The sequence below is a fragment of the Mytilus trossulus genome, chromosome 1 (assembly GCF_036588685.1).
Source record: "Mytilus trossulus isolate FHL-02 chromosome 1, PNRI_Mtr1.1.1.hap1, whole genome shotgun sequence".
NCBI lineage: Eukaryota > Metazoa > Mollusca > Bivalvia > Mytilida > Mytilidae > Mytilus > Mytilus trossulus.
The window spans coordinates 109,540,381-109,563,678 of NC_086373.1; the positions used below are offsets into that span (position 1 = coordinate 109,540,381).

The 23,298-nt window shown below is 33.6% G+C and overlaps 2 protein-coding genes across 10 annotated transcripts in view; one reads left to right on the forward strand and one right to left on the reverse strand.

Moving 5' to 3' along the window:
* Positions 1-212: 212 nt before the first annotated feature.
* Positions 213-19,607, forward strand: LOC134697288 (uncharacterized). Its single transcript, XM_063559467.1, has 10 exons — positions 213-469; positions 5,764-5,861; positions 8,122-8,258; positions 9,183-9,340; positions 9,667-9,786; positions 10,208-10,596; positions 14,884-14,945; positions 15,967-16,120; positions 17,852-17,957; positions 19,175-19,607. The coding sequence occupies exons 1-10, from the start codon at positions 364-366 to the stop codon at positions 19,324-19,326; spliced, it is 1,482 nt and encodes a 493-aa protein (XP_063415537.1). The 5' UTR covers positions 213-363; the 3' UTR covers positions 19,327-19,607.
* Positions 19,599-23,298, reverse strand: part of LOC134697297 (syntaxin-7-like) — a 57,662-nt gene continuing 53,962 nt past the window's right edge. For 3 of the 9 annotated variants that reach the window (XM_063559497.1, XM_063559512.1, XM_063559522.1), the window contains exon 12: positions 19,717-19,850. Coding sequence is in view for 4 of the 9 variants with exons in the window: in XM_063559479.1 (XP_063415549.1) it covers positions 19,797-19,850 (54 nt within the window). In the remaining 5 variants the exon portion in view is untranslated. Of the gene's footprint in view, positions 19,851-21,913; positions 21,936-23,298 lie in introns of all 9 variants that reach the window. The other 6 variants (XM_063559506.1, XM_063559531.1, XM_063559546.1 and 3 more) reach the window with 6 other exon arrangements.

Here is a 23,298-nt window from a genome sequence, read left to right on the forward strand (position 1 = left end):
GAAAATGATGACCCTCCTATTTATCAATCGAAATCTAGCATTTTTACGTGAAGTATAATATTAAAAATTATTTACAAGTATTCCTAAAACAATAAAGTTAACCTACCCTGTGATGGTAACTGAGAAACAGACACACAAACTTTATGTTTGAAACTTTTCAAGTTTTCAAGTTGATAACACAGCTAGTGCGTATGTACTTTATTCATTTGAACTCTAAAGAGACAAGAAAGTGACGTCAAAATAGTGTGTGTGCCAAATTTTGACCCTAAATGATAACTACACAATCGTTGATTTCGTTAACTTATGTTACATATAATAAATGTGATTTGCATTTAATACACAGAGCCTGAGAGGTAACATAAAATGTCAAACTTCCAGAAAACTGTATCCGCTGTAGAAGACCTAATTAGAAAGCGAGAATTACAGCAAAAAGAGAGATTTCGTCAGAAACAAAACCAACCAAAAGAAGGTAAGAACTAAACCTCCAAAAGTTATTCCAAAGAACTTTTAAAATCATATATATATAAATAATAACTAAATAAGCACACAGTACACATTCAGCTATTTATTCAAATCATTTCAAATAATTATGACGTCTTCAAGGGCTATTATATTTTTTTTTCTTTGTCGCTTAACTGTTACATCAACAAGACGAAGAAAATTGAAATAGCCTTTCTAGAAGTCATAATTATTTGAACTAGATAATTGATATAAGTTTCCTTCTTGCACTGATCTAAACAAACAACATAACAAATTCATATAACGTGACGGTACCCAAATTGCACCTATTTTGACATTTTTTTCACCTACGTTTTTTTATGATCAGGAAAAAAATGTCCATACTGTGTTTATTTTGTAGCCCTATCCTTCTTTGTCATATGGGTACACCAATTTAATTTTTAGTCCATATTGCGTCATTAAAAAATGATCAACCTCCAAACTATCCATGATTCTGTAATGAGGAGTACCCAAATTGCATCCATGCTTAAATTTACATCATCAAAAGTCTAATAACCGAGCTTTTGTTTAATTTCTTCAAATATTTTAAACAATTGGATATTTGTCCATGCTTACTATTCATATTTTACGAAATGGATACTTATAATATATTGTATTTGCCTATTTTAAAAAGATGACGTTTTGATGACGTCGCATGGTGACGTTTTCGTACATTTTTTTTTCTTCAGTAAACAGTCCATCTGTTGATAAATACTGTGAACGTTTTGTGTATAACTAAATATGTTTACCTATGTTGAAAGACGGGCATAGTATCAAATCATAAAAATACAACTTGTTTAGTCTCTAGGATATCTTGCAAGATTTTTATTGCTTTTTTTTTCTAAATAGGTGCAATTTGGGTACTCGGTGCAATTTGGGTACCCTAACGTTACATGTATAAAAATAAACATGTCTCTGTGTTTATAATTTACACCCTTATTATGTAATTGTATGTGTTATAACATTTTTTTTGGAAGGTTGTATATTACGCATCGGCACAAATATCAAATTTGGGTGATTATAAGTTGTTAAACGTTCAGTGGCAAAATAAGTCATGCATGTTTAGAGTGACACAACTATGCTTTTAAAACTTGAATACTGTGTGGCATATATTTCAATTTGAATTGACTGATGAAAAAGTCAATATTCTGTAATGGTCATTGTTATGCATCTTTTTGTATTTATTGGGGATGTATAGCGTTGACCGGAAGCACATTAATTATGTTTAAAAGAGGGAAAGATACCAGAGGGAGAGTCAAACTCATAGATAGAAAATAAACTGACTACGCCATGGCTAAAAAAAAAATACAAACAGACAAATAATAGTACAGAAGACACAACATAAATAAATAAAGACTAAGCAACTCGAACCCCACGAATAACTTGGGGTGATATCAGGTGCTCCGGAAGGGTATAGGCAGATCTTGCTCCACATGTGGCACCCGTGGTGTTGCTTATGTTATTACAAACCTGGTAAATATATAGTTTAATTCAGAAGGTTACATTCGTGAAAAGGGTAAGGGTATTGTAGTTACGACATAACATGCATAAGGAACATATCCGATATCATATGTGAAACGGTTATTTTGGCGTACTAAATTATAATCCTGGTACTATTCCATAACGGTCAACCAACTCGTGATGGCGTCCGCGTAAAATTTACGAAGGGATGATGTCAAGGTCACCATTTGGGGCATACGATACAGTTTTGATCATGTAATCACAAGTTCATGAAAATTTGCATATAGGTTATTTTTTACCTGATTAAATCAAATATGTAATAAAAAATATACCTTCATGTACTACTTTTTGAATAAAATGAGGTCGAAATTTTGTATATTTGCTCGAAATTCAGATTTGTGGCCGTAATTTCTTTTTCGAAAGAAAGACATATTTTTTTTGTTATAAAAGATAAAAACAAATTGTTTTTTGTTAAAAAATCGGAAAGTTTTGTATATTATAAATATCTTTAAAAAATATGCAATTTTTTATTCAGAAATAACTCATTTTTATCAAATGTTCATGAATTGAGGAAAAACGTAATTTTTTACTGCATGTTTATCACAATTAAAAAAAATCCTCTATTTACAGTTTTATAAAATTTGGGTCACATAATCTCCCTGCAAAATGAAACCAAATGCCGTTTTGAAAAATAGGGGTCCATGAACTCGTTTTCAAATTAAATCAGTTTGAATGATAAAAATCAGTCGAAAAATGCATCTTTTCCCGATATGTCACAGTTTGACGTCGCGAAAATAACAAATTACGTTAGCAACGTCATAACCTTCCCTGTAACTGTATCGTATGCCCTTATTGATAGCTTCCTTGTGAGAAGCAGAAATCATAATAGGAAATACAAGCCCTCAAATATATCCAATGCTTGAAAGCGCGTCATACGTAATGTGTGCGGACAATCAACGGTTTTACAACCTAATATATTTCATGTTTTTAGATATTCAACGGTATAGGTACGGATTCTAAAGAAGCGTACAAGTAATTTTAGTACAGGTGCAGATATGTTCAAATATTAATTCTATGTCAGAAATATATTAACTTTTGTATGGAAGGCTTTAACAAATGTTCGACACGACGGGAGCAGGCGGAGCTGGATCTGTTTATTCTCCCGGAACACCTGAGATCATCCCCAGTTTTTGGTGGGGTTCGTGTTGCTTATTCTTTAGTTTTCTATGTTGTGGCTTGTGTAATATTATTTGTGTTTGTCTTTTTAGTTGTTAGCCTTGGCGTTGTAAGTTTTTGTTTATCTATGAGTTTGATTCTCCCTCTGGTATCTTTCGCAGCTCTTTAATACTTGCGAATGGCGAGTTTACCCACCACTTTAACAAAATTGATATTTTTTCAGACGTTTGTCTTAACTTTTTCCAAACCAAAGCTAAAATGGTTACAATTGTTGTTATTGAAATGTAAGAAATACACTTATATCTGTCTGACTTCCCTTAACGAGCCGCAAAATTACATTAAATATCACTTTACTATTTTATTTGTATTCAGGAGGTAGGCTTGTTGAAGTAAGAATGTTTAAATAAGTAGATAGTGTGTGAATAGCATTTATAAGACCACCCCCCCCCCCCCGGACATCAAATAAAATAAAAGTTAACAACTGTATACGCCGTTTGACCTTCAACAAGAACCTAAACACAATCCACATAAACTTTTTGAAAAAAGGCTCCGATATTTCAAAAGAAAAGCGGTTCGAAAAATTCGATTAACGGCCATTTATATTCATCCTTAAGTAGACAGAGATGGAAATAACATTATTGTTGAAGACTGTATTTGACCTTAAAAGTCCTAAGTTTCCAAGACAAAACTATCTCACTGATGTATACCTTGCATCTCTTTTGATATCCAATATTGTGATAAGTAACTCTATGTGTTGTTTTAATGTCGAATTTAATTATTCTCAGACTAAATAAAGATCCAGTGCTAATAAAACTATTTATTAAAACTAATATATAATATGAAAATAGAAATTACATTGGAAAAACTGGGGACTAACAGCTGCATACACATAATAAACATTAAGAGTTATCCCCCTTTTAACATATAAATGAAAATTAATATATACAGAAAACTTGGGGGATAAGATAAAATTTGATGATAAAAGTATACAATTTTATCGAAAAGTCCAGCATGATTAAAATTTTAACGCCTTCATACCTCAGTAGGTAAATAAAATAAACAAACTCAAAAAACAGTATGAGTATCAAATATAAAGAGCTCATCATTAACAATACAAACTTGAGCTCATAAGTACATGAAAAATGAAAAATAAAATAACAACCCATACGTCAGCATGAGTAGAGAGTAAAAGCTCATACGTCAGCATGAGTATAGAAAAGACCTGACATACGTCAGCATGATGAGAATTAAAGAAACTCATACGTCAGCATGAGTAGAGAGATTTAAAAACTCATACGTAAGTATGAGAAGATGTAAAAGAAACTCATTCGTCAGCATGAGTAGTATAAATGCAACTCATACGTCAGCATGGGTACAAATTAAGACCTCATACGTCAGCATGAGAAAGTAAAAAGAAATCATACGTCAGCATGAAAAGTAAATAAGAGCTCATACGTAAGCATGAGAAAATATAAAAGAAACCCAAACGTCAGCTTGAGTAGTATAAAAAAAACTCATACGTCAGCATGAGTAGTATAAACGCAACTCATACGACAGCATGGGTACAAATTAAGACCTCATACGTCAGCATGAGAAAGTAAAAAGAAAATCATACGTCAGCATGAAAAGTAAATAAGAGCTCATACGTAAGCATGAGAAAATATATAAGAAACCCAAACGTCAGCTTGAGTCGTATAAAAGAAACTCATACGTCAGCATGAGTAGAGAATAAAAGAAAATCATACATCAGTATAGAAAAAATAATACAAAAATTAAGGTCATAAAATTACAGGTATAAGTTCATGTATATACAACACTAGTAATGACTACTAAATAGTCCCCAGAGGCACTGGCAACAAAAGGAGAGAGGTGGGGATGGTGGCGGAAATTTAAAATATGAAAATCCAATCAAAACGTAATGAAAGTATCTGATGACAAAAGGGGCACTGATATTACTCCAAGAGCAGCAATATAGATGACGTATATCCCAAAATAATTTGAAAATGAGGCTAACATGATAAAGAGGTACAAATGGGGAAATCCTATCTATGACTAAAACTAAGTTAATTCTTTATATAAACATCAATTATCCAAATAATTGTTAATTTATAAGCAAATATCAAAACAAACAATGATAGACAATAACAAACGACAATTAACCACTGAATTACAGGCTCCTGCCATGGTATAGAAATGTACAGAATTTTGCGGGATTTCACATGTTGGCGGGCGCCGTACTAACACAGTGGTGTAATCTGAGCACATCATTAGAACACACTACATATATCAGTTATAAAAGGCTTGATTCATAATATCAACACAAACCACTTAAACACAAATAATAAAAGGACAAGGCACATATCAATCTAATTAAAATATTGACATATATGACAGTTCTTTTTGTTACTGAAAGCTATTTCAGAGCCTATAAATATCAACTAATTAATATTCATGTATTTAGGACTTAATAGGTTAAGGATGAAGATATATAAAGATTTAAAGAAAAACAGAATAACGTAAAGTGTCGAAATTGTGGTATCGATAGTACGTCAATGTGTAAATGTTTCATGACAGCAATGATGCTTAATAATGTTGAGTGTCTAATGCTATTTTCTGTTATGCCTTCAGTTAATGAGAATTTAGAACAGAAAGATACAAGACAAGTTGACAGGAGCAGAAGGAAAAAGCCTACCCATTTTATTTCACTACAAATAACTAATCCAGAGGTAGGCTGTTTAGACTTGTTAAATGTAGTCGGTTATAATGTCGGGTTATTGTAGTTACAGTTTACTCAGTAATTCCAGGCTTTTGATCAATTTGATGATAAAATATGTTTTTTTTTTGTAGTTATTAGTTTATATTCTTTTTAGTGTTGATATAACTGTTAATACTTTATTTTCTCATTTATTAGTTGATATTTGTATTTTGCCACTGTGCATGTAAATATTTATAGCTTATTTAATATTTGATTTTAAGTTCAGACTACCCCACTTGACATAGAAAAAGTTTTTAATAAAAACACAATTTTCCCTCTGAATCGCTTACAGTACACACGAATGAAGTCCCTTAATAAATATACCTTGTTTTAAAAGGGATATTGTATCCAGATAAAATAATGTAAAGATACAATTCGGAATGGAAACGGGCAATATGCCAAAGAGCAGAAAGCAGCAAAATGCCACGAATGGGTCTTCAACACAGCGAGGCGAGAAAAATTCGGATTTCAGCTGGCTCCTTAAATAAATGTAAACTAGTTTATCGAGAAAGGAGGTCACACTTTAACTCCAAAGCATATATAGATAGATAAACCTAAATTTAAAAAAGCAAACACGAATAGCACAGACTTGAGATTCTTTACTTTGGACAGACGTAAAAATGCATCGGGAATATTATGTTTTTTGGGATCTCACCCCCCCCCCCCCCCCCCCGCCCTTATCTTCTAGGCAATGCGGAATAAAAAAAACCTCGCACACCAATAAGCATAGCAAAACTCAGTTTAAAAGAAGTTCGAGTCCGATGAAAGATAAAGTATCAGAAGAAACTGGCCTTTTATAGCTGACTATGCGGTATGGGCTTTGCTCATTGTTGAAGGCCGTACGGTGACCTATAGTTGTAAATGTTTGTGTCATTTTGGTCTTATGTGGATAGCTGTCTCATTGGCAATCATACCACATCTTTTTTTTTACATTGACAAAATGACAAAGATGCATATTGGAAGGTGATTCTGAAATGTATACATATGTATTCGAGTTAATGGTAGACATTTTATTTTTTAATCCGGAAGTGAATAAAATGACCCAATTAATAAAATGGCAACAGTCCTTTTGCGCTAATTACTGTTTTTCAGTGGTATCATTTGCGCCAAATTTTGTTTTCAAAATGTATCAATTGCGCCAATATTCGGAACTCATTTGCGCCAATTTACATACATGTACTCATATCTATCATAAATATTAATGATTAATATTTATTCTTATTTTGGCTTAAAACGTATCATATGTTCAGCATCTGCAGAGAATAACGTCAAATGCATTAGACAGTCAATGTACAGAGAGAGAAGAAAACTTATTGCTTTGCTGAATATTTTATACAAGATATGCCAAAAGAGATGAAAATAGAAGCTTATTCTGATTATGTTATAACCACATATGTTGCTGACACAGTGCTCTGTTCCAACCATCCGAATGGACTGAAACTCCTAACGACTACCGCAAGAGGTTTTAGTAATGGAGCAGAAGCATTCCACAGGAATTACTACGAACTGTTTTATTTTTTTTATCCTTCAATGTTTGTCTTTTTGGACAATAAAGTGAAATCACTAGCTACTACATACATTAAATTGGAAAGTATCCATGCAGCAGCAGTAACTGCTGGTTCTAAGTCCGAAAAAAGGAGGAGCGAATTCCTTTTTTTATCTTAATGGCGCAATCGTATGTTTTATGTGTGGCGCAAAAACAAGTATAAACCTTTCAATTTAAACAACAATATATGAATACTATTTCGATAGACAGATAATAATAGATCTAAAATACTAATCTAAAAGTGCAACAACCGGCACCGTTGAGATGTATCATTGTACATATCCCAATTTATATTAAGGAGAAAACAAGCAATGATTTTTTTTTATGGAAAAAAAATATTGTTATACAAAATTATTATTTTATTCTCCCGGGCGCTAATTTTCCTTCCCCGGGCGCTTTTTCTTTTCTCCGGGTGTTGTTTCTTTCCCCGGGCGGTCTCGGGCGCTCCCGGGCGCTTTTTAGCAGGACCGCAAATGATACCATGTAATTTAAAAAGAGGTGGCGCAAACGTAGCATTAGAGAAAAAATGTTGAGGTGCAAAAGGACGCATTTTTGGCGCAAACGGATCTCTCCCAATACAAATCTAATCACGCACAATGATTCTCTTTGATTATGCTATGTTCTTTATTAAAATGCAGTTTCGAAATTTTTGATTTAATAAAATTTAAATATTAAACATTATTAGATTATAACAAAGATTGCTGAAGTTCAAAGAGAAATGAAAAAGAGACATGAAATTTTGGAACTGGCTCATGTCCGACTTTCCTGTGCTCACATAACACTAAGAGTTGCATGTTTGGAAACAGAAGACGATTTAACCAGGTGATTGTTTATTAATATATATGGGCTTATATGAATAGCTTGTGAAAGGTATTGTATGCCTAAACATATTTCGAACTTAAAAAACATTTTTTTTTGTGAAATGATTTCAAGGATATGAAAAACATCAACTCTTTGAAGGCAAAACACAGGAATGAGTTTAATTGTAAAAATGATATTCTAATTTTAGTGAATACGAGTCATTTCTCGTGATGTATTTACTTGTTTATATGAAGTACAATCCTTTTATTTTGATTTGATCGTTTCTAATACAAGTAAATCCAGAAACGCACTTTATTTAAAGAGTATTAATTGTATTTACTAGCGCTGGTTTGATACTATTTATAGTAGACTAATAATCCCGGACGGGGTCATGAGCTCAGCGCTTCGGTACGGATAAACTGATATTACTAATAACTCCCGTGACAACTCCCTCGGGCAAAACTGACCTCAGCTGAATTTGAGTTTTCTTTGAAGTTTAGTTTCTGTTACTTAGCTCCTAACGAATTGAAAATGACTCTGGCTTTAAATGTTTGGGTTGGAGCGTTCCAGATTAGGAGTGCATTTTTTTCTTACACAAACAAGGCAAACGACTAAGCGCGCATATGTTTTGATCATTTGATTACTGCTGTTCAATTTGTCGTACCCACTATCCCATCCGCCTCAAAAGTGACATTATAGGAGAATGTGTCCTTACGCAAACACCAAGACGGACAAAACATGTGTCTGTTTAAATTTTGGTGCCCAAGAGATCACCTCCGACTTTGGTGGCGTGCATGATGCCCGGTCTTTAGTCTTCTATGTAATGTTCTGTAGATTAATTATATTTCTGTCTTTTTTTCGGGTTTTGCCCTATACCGGTATCAGTTTTATTTTGACTTAAAATCTGAACGGCTTTTTCATTTGTATTTATGTAATTAATTGTAGAATGAAGAAAACCTTGGATGACTGTGTTGAACAGTTTAAGAAAGAAAACATGGATATTTTCAATTTAACTTTTAGAGGCATTGGTAACTTCAATAACAGAGTAGTATTTGCAAAACTTCAACGGGATAAAAATTATTTTCGTTTACAAAGATTAGGTGGTAAGTATTTCATATCCAAATCTTCTATTTTTAAGCATGCTTTCTTGTCAGAACTGCAGACATTCTAAGATAATACTGTATTAAGTAACTAAAAATGGTCTTTTTATAGAAAAAATGTGTTTGCATGTACACAATGCCAATGGCAGAAATAATTGCTAGTCTATATATTATAGCAATTCATCATATGATTGTATAAATCTCGGAATATTCCGAACCTGCACACTAAGTTATTCGATCAAAATGTTGTATGCAATTTCATGTCTTTGACATTTGCTTTAACTTGTCAGTCTTTGTTATTTTTACACTTTATCAAATTTATATTTTAGAGATGTTTGAAGATTGCTGTAAAGCTAATGGCGCTTCATTTAAAAAGGAAGGACGGTTTAATCCCCATCTAACCATTGCCAAGATAACTCAACTGGAAGACTGGCTTGAACTTATTGAAGGTACTTTATGTACAAACTTTTGTTATTTTAATATTTTATTATGTGTTTAACCCTTAAACACACACTATCATTACAAAACCTTAATCTACCCGATAAAACAACACAAAACACGGCACTTCATGCATAAACTGTATCGCCTATACTTGATGTACGAAACCTTGTGGGACTTGGTTTCATATGTAGTCTTTCACATGAATTCCGATCGTTTTGATGTGACCACAATCGGCGGCCCCCAAACCCCTGCCTCCCCTGAATTCGAACCCTAGTTACGGCCCTGCAACCCCTTACTATTCACGCATAATCGAAATCATGTAGGTAATACAATAACATTTATTTTTACATGAAACATATAAGTTGTGTGTATTACATGATATCTTTATTTAGTGAGATAGCTGACCATATATTTGTTGTTTTTTTCAAGACGAAGACGAGGACGAGGACGAGGACGAGGAAGAATCTATTAGCTCTGAATTGTGTCGAGGCTCAAGTACATTGGAAATATCCCCAAAATCAAATACAGCTGATATACAACAAGTATCAATTACATCTGAAACATTCCGTGAGCAGAGTAAATCTAACAGTGTTCAAGGATTTGATGCATCATTACAAGCATCCTGTTCGTATGGTCAACATCCAGTTCCAAATTCATCTGATATGTACAGCGAGTCTAGAAAATCGGAAAGTCAAATGTTGATTAATGCTGTTAAACAGGACATGCGTCGAGGAGAAAGTGAATCCGGAATGAGTCGAGAATCCAATTCACATGCACAGTCTCCAGACATACATCATAACAATGATGATTCTAAAGAGGTAATTTTTTCCCAACTGTAGTATTTTATTGTCATTTTTGTTTATTTTCACCTTAATATAGAGGTCATTAAAGATACCAATCTCCGGCGCAGAGATCACATATCCGTTCCGTTCAATACTTTGTAACACTACACTCAATATGTTAAATTAGTTAAATAGTTAAAGTTCATTATTACGGTTCACTGGGGTAAAGCTGATGACCGTAACTGCATTCCCGGTCATCCCAAGATGTCAGCTGAAAAATTAGGTCAGTATTTTTATTGTCTGTTAAGGTGTTTCTACATCATTTTCTTTACAAAGCATACTTTGATACGTTGTAAATTTATAAAAGATTCACACGGAAGTCACAAATCTCTACCGAGGAACGTGTATAAAACGCGAATTTGGATTTGAAAAATTCGCTAGGATGACCGTAAATCGTAATCGAGATGACCGTAACAGGATTCGCAATTCATAACAAGGCTGACCGTAATTGGTTAAAAGATGACCGTAAATTGTTAAGGATGACCGTAATTTATAAAGAATGACTAAATTTAAAAGGATGACCATCAATGACCACTTTCGAGTTCATCCGTCACCGGAAAAAACTCGTCAATTATACGCGTCTTTATCACCGTCATTTGTGCGTTTAGGGGCGTCGTCACTTCCCTTCCAATGTTGAGCGAGTGGTTGGAAAACTATAATTCTATATTGTACGAATTATTCGGCAAATTGAATTCTCAAAATTGACAATCAACACTGCTGTCATTAGGGAATTGTCAGTAAGTACCTACAGAGCAACCATTATTTCTAGTTTCTAGTTTATCCTTTTCAAAGACGATCACTAAGACGCTTGATGTACGTAAATAGTGCAGGGATACAGGCGACCCCCTCTTTCTGGTAAATGACGTCATAAAGGCGTGCATAATTGACGAGTTTTTGTCGGTGACGGATGAACTCGAAAGTGGTCTATTGAAAGAAATATCCATATTTGTATGCATTGTTTTTTTTTTGTTGAGTTTGTCGCAATAGGGGATCGGTTAGTTCTTTTTAACTATTTGGCGTATTTTGAGTTTATATGAAAATGAAAGTAAATAGTATAATCGATGTTGTGAGTAGTTTTGATTTAAATGGACACTAGAGACAATAGACACCTGCAAACAATAGGTGATTTTAACTGTGTAACTGAGTGGACCGTATTAAATGAAACTCGTATGTCTGTTTATTTTGCTATCTTCTGCATATTTAAAAAAAATGCAACTCAAAAACCAGGCAAGTTAGTTTTTTTTCTCTCAAACATAGACTTTATATAACTTTTACATATATATCTAAAGGTCTTGCCATGCTTTAAGGTTTATGTTCCCTTCTGTAGCAGTTTTTGTACGATTTTTTTTTAAAACATCAATTGTATCATAACTACAGATATAATGAATAATAGATGGAGTCCATTTTAAACATATACTAGGGGGAAACTTGATGCAAAACATTATTATTTACTGTTGCATTGCATTTAATAGAAAAAGAGTACTTTGTGGCAAATAAACCAAGATTTTTATAGAAAATCCACAGCCTTTAATAAAGAGATTTTTGTTATAAAATTTGAAACATACATTACTCACTTGCTTTCCTATGATGTGCTAGTGTTTATTTTTTACAAAAAGTTCTAACCAACCTGTACGGGAGAAAGGTAGAAAGACCATTCACAATTGGTTTTACATTCGTCTTTTCTCTTTTAATTAAATAAAAATAATAATAAACCTTTTGGACAAATGCAGAGTTCATAAGATAAAAATATTCCCTGTGGAACACCTCTCCGCCCCCCCCCCCTTTTTGTACTCTGTATTTTCAACCCTCGAATTGAGCTTTCCAATTTAATTAAAATTAAAACCTTGCTTTCTAACCAATCTGTTCATGTACCGGACCGGAAACTTTCTTTATTCAATACGAAAATCTACAGTGCCGTTATACACATGAAAGTTGTTTGCCTGGAGTATACGCCCCGAAAAGAAAGGAATAGCACAACTCCAAGATACTATATTCCTGCATCACGTGATTTTTACCACGTGGAGCTTACATTAGAATAAATACCGAATATGGAAAGTGAAACTACAATTCAAAACATAAAGTCCGAAGGCACAAAAGAGAAAAAAGAAAGTTTTTTTTGGCAAAGGGTGCCGGGATAATTCTCTCTGTGTTCAAAATATACATGAAATATTTGCCACTGCCCCTTTTTTTTTGTTCAATAAATTCTAACCCTGAGTTTTCTATCTGTTACTCCGGAGAAAGGTAGAAAGACCATTCACAATTGGTTTTACATTCTTTTTTTCTCTTTTAATTAAATAAAAATAATAATAAACCTTTTGGACAAATGTAGAGTTCATAAGATAAACATATTCCCTGTGGAACACATCTCCGCTCCACCCATGAAATATTTGCCACTGCCCCTTTTTTGTTCAATAAATTTTAACCCTGAGTTTTCTATCTTTTACTCCATGCAAAGAAATCCTCGCTAAAAATTCCGGTCGACCTCCTACGGCACCCATTAGTATTTTAAAAAGATTTGATTTCATTCAACAAATTAAATTATGACCTTCATGTACGTGTCGCTTAGAACACAGCCATATACCAAATGGTCAATATTAATCATCCATGTAATTTGCACTATGGGGTGTTTGCAGAATTTCAAAAGAGGCAAATTTCTTGGCATGAATTTCAAAATACCTCGTGTAGAGTAACTAAAGTCGACCGCACCCTAAAAGGTGTACTTGATTTGGTCCATGTTTTTATTTGTTCTAACCAATAAATACATTAATAAACTTGTTTTAAGGAAATCAATGCTAGCACTGCATGCAATAATCCTATATCTATCGGTCATCAAATCTTTGTCTACCTTTATGATAATTTTATCTGATAAATAAGTCTTACACCAACACGATTAATTATTTGATACAAAAAAAGGTAATACAATTAATACGGATATTTCTTAGAAATGACGGTTATACTTTGAAAGTTACGGTCATCCTTTATAAATTACGGTCATCCTTTCGAAATTACGGTCATCATTTTACCAATCACGGTCATCCTTATTATATGTTACGGTCATCTTGAAAATATTTTAAAGATGATTTACGGTCATCTTAGCGAATTTTTCAAATCCAATTTCCCGTTCTATACACGTTCCTCGGTAGAGATTTGTGACTTCCGTGTGAATCTTTTATAAATGTACATCGTACCAATGTATGCTTTGTAAAGAAAATGATGTAGAAACACCTTAACAGACGACAAAAATACTGACCTAATTTTTCAGCTGACATCTTGGGATGACCGTGAATGCAGTTACGGTCATCAGCTTTACCCCAGTGACGGTTGGGGTGGACACGTTTTACATTCATCCATTTTAATTAAATAGTTAAGGTCATTTAGTACTTTTTGGCTGGTAAAGTTTTTACGTTCATTACCACTCAATTGAATTGTTTAAATTGAAGACTTTATATTCCACTCTAAATGGCAACGCAGACGTCCGAGGAACTGAAATATTACATACCAGACTCGCGGAATCAGCACTGTGGGAGCATAAGCAGGGATGCTTTACTCGATAGGATATCATCGTAAATTGAGAATATGATCTAGATTTAAGGGGCGATATGGGTGCTAGTAAATAAACTCATCATAGATACCAGGACTAAATTTTTTACATACGCCAGACGCGCGTTTCGTCGACAAAAGACTCATCAGTGACGCTCGAATCCAAAAAAGTTAAAAAGGCCAAATAAAGTACGAAGTTGAAGAGCTTTGAAGACCAAAATTCCTAAAATTTTTGCCAAATCCAGCTAAGGTAATATATTCCTGAGGTAAAAAAGCCTTAGTATTTCAAAAATGTAAAATTTTGTAAACAGTTAATTTATAATTATAACCATATCAATGATAATTCATGTCAGCACAAAAGAACTGATTACTGGGCTGGTGATACCCTCGGGGAAATAAATCTCCGCCAGCAGTGGCATCGACCCAGTGGTTGTAAATAAACTCATCATAGATACCAGGACTGAATTTTGTATATACGTAAGGGATAATAACATATGATAGATGTTGGGGTAAAAGATATATAAAGGCAACAGTAGTATACCGCAGTTCAACTTGTGTTTTATATTTTTGTGGTAAACAAACGATGCAAGTTGTATAAATCGAAAATAAAACGTATCAAAAATATTCGGAAGTTATCAAAAGAAAAAACAAAACTCAAAAGTCTAAGACAGATGACAAGATGTATATGAGATGATATTTAAACCTTTTTATTGTTTGCCTTAGGGTACTTCCTCGTGTTTCATTTATGAAATGGTTCCAGATTTTAGCCCCGGAAATTTGAATCGGTAAGTATTTTAAGGAATATTGAAAAAAAAATTTAGTATCATTTATCGTAAGTCTTAAAACAGACAAAATTGCGACTGAAAACACTTTTATAAGTAGACATTATTACATTTGTATGTTTGTTTGTAATATTTTAATTGTCTGTATGTGTGGAAAGGGAGTGGTGGATGATACGAGAGGGATAGTCAAACTCATACATCGAAAATGAACTGACAATGTCAATGTGAGTGTTTTTGTTTGTGTGTTTAAATTTATAAAACACTTTTCGTTGTCAATCAGTTTTTTTGTCAATGTCATTAGATATCATGAGTAGTAAAATCAGACGGAAAGCAATAACAATCAAAACCAAGGAGTAAACAAAGACTCACAAAACTAAAGGACAGTTACATCAACAGTTATAAATAATGATGATGAAACAACACGAACTCCACTAAAAACCGGGAGTGAAATCAGGTGCTCCCGGAGGGAAAGCATTTCCTGCACTGTATACGGCACCCGTCGTGTTATTTCTTTGTTCAGTTAGGTAAGATGGGAGGTTATTATGACTGAGGAAGAATATCAGATATGATTTTTGACACACTTGTGTCATAATGGCCAATCAGCTCATGATGGCGATCGTTAAATATCTTGAGTGATGACCTTAATTGGATTGATTCTTAGTCCTGTCTTGGCGACTTTTGAGAAAGAAGTATTCCTCTTTCAACAAAATCAACGTACTTTGAGTTAGCTCTAGAGTAACGTATCAATTAAGACACATATACTCCATGCTGGTGCCACTTGGATATTGCTACACAGAAATTGAAAGTTGACTATATGAAAATTAAAATCATCGCGTTTGTCATAAATTTGGGTTTTCAACCTATTCACAGAGATATTCCAACTCATTTACTGTAATTATAGTATGTAAAAAGCTCAATTTGCTATTTAAGCTACATAATTACAGTTGTAGGTTATCCTTGTGTTATGAACTATATAATAGCACTTATATTGGTCTATTTTGTATTCATCTTTTTTATGTTACAGACGTAATGATCTTAATATACAGAGGCTTGTCACTGGACTACAGTGTTTATCCTGTGGTCGGAGATTTGCGACCAGTGACAAATTAAAGGCTCATTTTGCAAATTGTCAGCAACCAAAAAAAGCAAAACAAAATGAATGGTGGCCAAAGATAAATGTAATATATATAATAATCTTAATTTATTGTTATTATGTTGATAGATTTTCATCTGTTTATTCTATTTTCATTTTATCTACAGTTGTCACCTAATTTTTATTAAAATCAATTCTTGTAACGACAACTACCGGAGCACCTGAGATCACCCCTAGTTTTTGGTGGGGTTCGTGTTGCTTATTCTTTAGTTTTCTATGTTGTGTCATGTTTACTATTGTTAGTCTGTATGTCTTTTTCCTTTTTAGCAATGGCGTTGTCAGTTTATTTTCGATTTATGAGTCTGACTGTCCCTCTGGTATCTTTTGTCACAGCATCAGCCATTTCATTTATAACCACATGTAATAAAAGTTATACGGCTCGCAATTCGGTAATCTTTAAATGTACCAATTTTGTAGCAAAATATAGTATAATTCATATATTCGTATGGTCATACAGTCCCTAACGTATTGAAGTGTGTATACGTCTTTGACTTCAGATGTTTGGGTCTTAAGCTGTAAATACAAGAAAACGCATTAAAAAAGCTACAAGGGAAATATATGCAAACTAAATTGAAAAATATTGATATTGGTTTATAACAAAAAGATGTCTTGTGAACATTTGAAAGCCTTAAGCATGGGTTTGTAAATTTAAGATATTTGTATTTTCGATTAGAGAGGAAAACAAATACTGCCTTAATCTACCTTCTCCTTGATAAAATGGTTATTTTCATATTCAATAACCACTTTTTGCTGTACATGGGTATCATAAGGAAGAATAATTGAGATAATATCTTTATTAAAATGTGGGACATTAAAAATCCTTTTTAAAGACGAGGAAAAACTGACAACGTTATGAAAAATTATAAAGACGACGGGAAAACAAAATAGCTATAAAAAAATGCATGGAAAACTTAAAAATTTAGCAATGCAAAATCCCTCGAATCATCACTATTGGAACCCATCTTGTTAATACTACTTAAGATGTGAAAATCGGTGATACTTAGTAAATTGCGTTGATGATACAAAGAAGGAAAAATGGTAAGGTTATAGTTCCGACTGTTTTAATGTACAAGAGGTTATCTGTAAAACGAATATTATATTACAATCAATCAATGTGTTATGATATAAGTAAGACATGTAATTGGACTAATTTTCTTTTACTACCGGAACCATTGGTTGAGGAGTTCTAAATTTAAAGAAGAGGTATGACACAACCAAAGATACAGAAAAGTTTTACTTTTTCATTCCCTTAAATCCTAGTATATATCATTAACTGTTTTGTGGCTAAAACTAATCACAGGAATCAAACTTATTATGTGGTTCGCCAGCCGCGTATTTCGTTTACATAAGACTTTTTAGTGGGGGTTAAACCAAAGCTGTAAGATGGCTAAATCAAATGTAAAAAGTTATCAAAAGTACCAGGATTATAATTTTATACGCCAGACGCACGTTTCGTCTACATAAGACTCATCAGTGACGCTCAGATCAAAATAGTTGAAAAAATCAAATAAATACAAAGTTGAAGAGTTTTGAGGACCCAAAATTCCAAAAAGTTGTGCCAAATACGGCTAAGGTAATCTACTCTTGGGGTAAGAAAATCCTTAGTTTTTCGAAAAATTCAAAGTTTTGTAAACAGAAAATTTATAAAAAAAGACCATATAAAAATTGAAGAACACTTAAACCTGAAAATTATGAAAACATTAACCAATTATTGAAATGTTTTTTGTTTGAATTTTTTGTTGTTTGATAATTGTAGACGTTTTTAGAACCATCATCTGTGAATGAGCTCTGTTTGGGATCAGCAGCATATTTATTGCACTACATATGGGTTGTTTGGAGATATAAACAACAATATCAGCAAGGTTAATAGCATATAAGAGTTTTTTATACACCATATCGTATTGGTTACCGATAGTTTGGATACACCAAACCAGGTGTCATTATCTAAGAAGCAAAAAAATAAATGTTCTACTATATTTTTTATCTACATTTACTTAACAAAGAAACTCTGAACAATCATAACTATGTGGTATGTTCTTTTAAAATTTATTGCTTTATAAAATCTCTTTTCAAAAAAACACATTTCAATTAATTTCATCAGCAATCAAAATCGAACTTCATATTTACTATGCAACTATCTGGTATGGAAGCGCTACGAAACATATTTTGTTTACGGATTACTATATAAGTTTAGCCTATTGGTATATGTCAATGAAATAAAAGCAAATACAGACACTATTTCATTTTGGTCACTTGTTGAGAGTTTTCTCATTGCCAATCGTACCATATCTTCTTTTTTTGATATATACAGACAGATCAGACATAAACAACAATGCAAATGACATGTCTTATCGACACATTTTATCGAATTGGTCATCGAATCGAACTGTGGTAACAAAAAAAACACAGAACTAATATTTCTTATCCTTCATCACTTCTCTGTTTAGAAAAAGAAGACGATTGGATTAGACATTCGGGAAAAAATAGTTACTTTCAGAATGATGTGGTTAAAGCCACATTAGGTTTCATCAGATATACGGAAGCCGTTTGGGTATGCATCACATCCGCGAGATACTAAACTTACTAGATAAACGTAAGGAACCAAATGTTACCAATAACTCGTCATACCTTACTTATAAATATGGGTCCGCAGATAAAGCCTTGAACAACATATCGTCTCTGTTACATAAACTGCTTGATAACGGAAATAGGTACTGACAGTTCACTTGGAAACTTGACATAATCGTGAAAATGATAGGTCTGGTATACGTCCAGTTAAAAAGGTAACCTTAGATGAAGAACAAGATATTCCTTCCCTTTATACACCTTATCGCTATTAACCTACTCGGCCGGCCGACCCGGCCGCTTGACCTTTTGACGCACACAACAATCACATTTCCATTGTGGCGTCAGATGTTTTGTTTTATGGCGTAAAACTTTTACGGGAACCTGTGTGATATCCAGTAATGGCGGACAAAAAGCGATAAGGTGTATTGGATAACTAAGTTATAAAACGTGGCTTTACAAACATTATAATTTTGTTGCTCTCGACAAGTGTATACATGTTTTGTCTTTGTAGATGAAATTGATATCAGAGAATTAGACCCCAGTACATACAGCAATTACAGGAACCAGCTGTTTGGGAGACAGCAGGTAACCTGTTTACAGTTATGTTCTATGGAGTCAGACAATTCTGGATATTACCGTATAGAGCATGTTACCAAACTGTGAAGTTATTATTGACCGTTACTTGGACTTTTAAATTTGTTATGTTGCTTTATATAATTGTGTTAGTTTCATTTTGTTGTTTATTTAGTTACATGCATTTAATCGTTTGTATATATGTTTGAAACAAATATTCTGTACCGTTTATTCCGTTTTCAACTATTGTTAATGATAGACCATCATCTCAATTTAACCTACACAGATGTTCTTCAGTAAGATTATAAATTTGATATTTTGATATTGTTACAATAATCTAAAACAAAGAGTCATACAAATGCCATATATAATGTAATTTTTTTTATATTTGAAACAAAAAAGAAGCTTCATCATTGTTTCAAACAGCAATATATATCACTGGTATGAAAGAGAGACACGTTTCATGAAGTTAAATGCTTAGTTAATCATAATGTCTATTCAGTTCTGTCTGGTATATATAAAGGACATAGTCTGCCAGGGTCTTCTTCAGAAATTCCAGCTTATTGTGACCAATGGAGAAGTGTTGCTATACCACATGACTCTGTAATGTCCCTCTACAAAAAAAATTCCAGTATTTAATCGTTATAAATAGTTTGGGCAGTTCAATATTTATCAAAGGTACCAGACTTATAAATTAATACGTCAGACGCGCATATCGTCTACAGAAGAATCACCAGTGACGCTCAAATCAAAATAGTTTGAAAGTCAAACAAGTATAAAGTTGAAGAGCATTGAGAACCAAAAATTCCAGTTGTGCCCAATACGACTTAGGTAACCTATGCCTGGGATAAGAAAATCCTTAATATTTCGAATAATACATTACCATTGTATCAAACAAAAATGAAGTATGTTTACATAATCTCCATCCACCATAACTCGCCGTTTCATAACCAAAAAGTTAATACAAATAAATTTTGGAGACAATTTATGTTATAATCTCAATGAGTCTTATTATGTAGTTTGTATTTAATATGAAGCAGACATTGATGTGTTTCCTAAGAAAACCACTAACCGTATACGTCTCTGTCTTGTGTTTGTCTCTTTCCTTTTGATTTGTGTTATTTGAATTTGGAGTCCATTTCTTAAATAAGCATCTTTGATTAACCTATCATTTTAATGTTAGGCTTGACGTGTTCATAATGTTGTCAAAAGTAATAAAGTCTGAGTTTGACGTGTCTTTCAAAAGGGAGGAAACCCTGGTGTAATGCATTGTGGAATTGAAAAAATCAATTATAAACGATATGAATAATGCATCCTGTCTTTTTAAATCCTTGATCTACTAATATGGCAATAAAAATCTGTTTTCTCAAAATTTAAGTCTCCCAAACAAAGTTTGGAGACTTATTGTTTTTGCTCAGTTCTTGTTATTTTTCTTCTTCTTCTTCTTCTTCTTCTTTTGCTTCTTCTTTTTCTTCCGCCACTTTAAAAATGAACTTGTCCGCAGCGTTTCTCCAAAACCGCTTGTCAGATTTACTTAGGGTTTTATAAAATGTTAGACTAATATGTCTAGGGTAGCCATTAATCTTTCGTTTGTTCATTGGGGTCTATTAAGAGGTATTTTGGGGGGCTTAAAGAAAGGAGGGGTTTACTATAGAACCCTATGGGATTTTATTTTCTATAATTTCGAATGAATATAACTTGAAAACTGTAAGTGATATACACATGCAGTCTTCAGAAATGATCCGAGAACAATAAAAAGAATCACATGAAATAAAGGGTCAGTCCCTGGGGAGTCACCCCACCCCCTTCAATTTGAAAATAAGCTATTATCTTGTAAACGGTCGAGATCCCCTCCCCTAAACCATATATATTCTTGTTTGGGACAATAAAACAAATCAAATGAAATAAAAGATAAGTCCCTGGGGGTCACCCCACCCCGTTCACTTAAGGAAAGTGCTATTATCTTATAAACGGTCCAGATCCCCACCCCTAAACCATATATATTCTTGTATTGGACAATAAATCAAATCAAATAATATGGAAGTCCCGGGGAGGGGGGGGGCACCGCATCCCCTCTTGTTTGAAAACTTGTAAACGGTCAAGATCCCCACCCCCTTGTTTGAAAACTTGTAAACGGTCAAGATCCCCACCCCTAAACCATATATATTCTTGTATGGAACAATAACACACATCAAATGAAATATAGGGAGTGTCCATTGGGGTCACCCCACCCCCTCATGTTTGAAAAACTTTTAAATGGTTGAGATTCCCAACCTTAAACCATATATATTCTTGTATGGGGCAATAAACAAATCAAATGAAATGTAGGTAAAGTCCATGGGGGTCACCCCAGCCCTCATGTTTGATAAATTGTAAATGGTCAAGATCCCCACCCCTAAACCATATATATTCTTTGATGGGACAACAAAACAAATCGAATGAAATATAGGTGAATTCCATGGGGGTCACCCCACCCCCTTAAGTTCGATAAATTGTAAACGGTCAAGATCCCCACCCCTAAAACATGTATATTCTTGTATGGGACAATAAAGCAAATAAAATGAATATGGGACCATATGAATGGAGAATTATGGGAGCTTTGTTTGGGAGACTTCGTAACAGCATCCTGTTACAATAACTTCTTGTTGATAGTAAGTGGAAGGTGTTGCAAGCCTACCTTGTCAATTGTTTATAGATAGAAGTACGTAAGTGGAAGGTGTTACAAGCCTACCTTATCAATTGTTTATAGATAGAAGTGCGTAAGTGGAAGGTGTTGCAAGCCTACCTTATCACAATTGTTTATAGGTAAAGGATACTACAGATACAGATACATGATAATACGATTTTTTGTGTTATTTAAAATTGCTGTTACAAAACATTAGAAATTATTATAAATTAAGGAATGAATCTCCCTCATGCAAAGCTCTGATTCCTTGCACGAATTTGACTTTACTTTTTGGACCTTTAGGATTGTAGCTCTTCATCTTTTATATAAGCTTTGGATTTCAAATATTTTGGCCACGAGCATCACTGAAGAGACATGTTTTGTCGAAATGCGCATCTGGTGCAACAAAATTGGTACCGTTGATTTTATTACTACCACTGGGTCGATGCCTCTGCTGGTGGACTATAAGTCCCCGAGGGTATCACCAGCCCAGTAGCCAGTACTTCGGTACTGGCATGATAATACGGATTTTTTGTGTTATTTAAATTTGCTGTTACAAAACATTAGAAATTATTATAAATTAAGCAATGTATCTCCCTCATTCAAAGCTCTGATTCCTTGCACGAATTTGACTATACTTGTTGGACCTTTAGGATTATAGCTCTTCATCTTTTATATAAGCTTTGGATTTCAAATAGTTTGGCCACGAGCATCACTGAAGAGACATGTTTTGTCGAAATGCGCATCTGGTGCAACAAAATTGGTACCGTTGATTTATTAAGTCGGCTTCATATCTTGACTTACATCTAGAAATTGACAATGAGGGTCGGTTGAAAACAAAACTTTACGACAAAAGAGATGATTTCAGCTTTCCAATTGTGAACTTTCCATTTCTAAGTAGCAACATTCCAGCAGCACCTGCATACGGGGTATATATCTCCCAATTGATACGATATTCCCGTGCTTGCATTTCCTATCAAGATTTTCTTGATAGAGGATTGCTGCTTACAAGGAAGCTATTAAACCAAGAGTTCCAAATGGTGAAGTTGAAATCATCCCTTCGTAAATGTTACGGACGCCATCATGAGTTGGTTGACCGTTATGGAATAACCATTTCACAAATGATATCGGATATGTTCCTTACGTCGTAACTACAATCCCCTTCCCTTTCATGAATGTGACCTACCGAATTAGACTATTTACCGGATTTGTAATCACATAAGCAACACGACGTGTGCCACATGTGGAGCAGGATCTGCTTACCCGTCCGGAGCACCTGAGATCACCCCTAGTTGTTTTAGGGGTTCGTGTTGTTTATTCTTTAGTTTTCTATGTTGTGTCATGTGTACTATTGTTTTTCTGTTTGTCTTTTTCATTTTTAGCCATGGCGTTGTCAG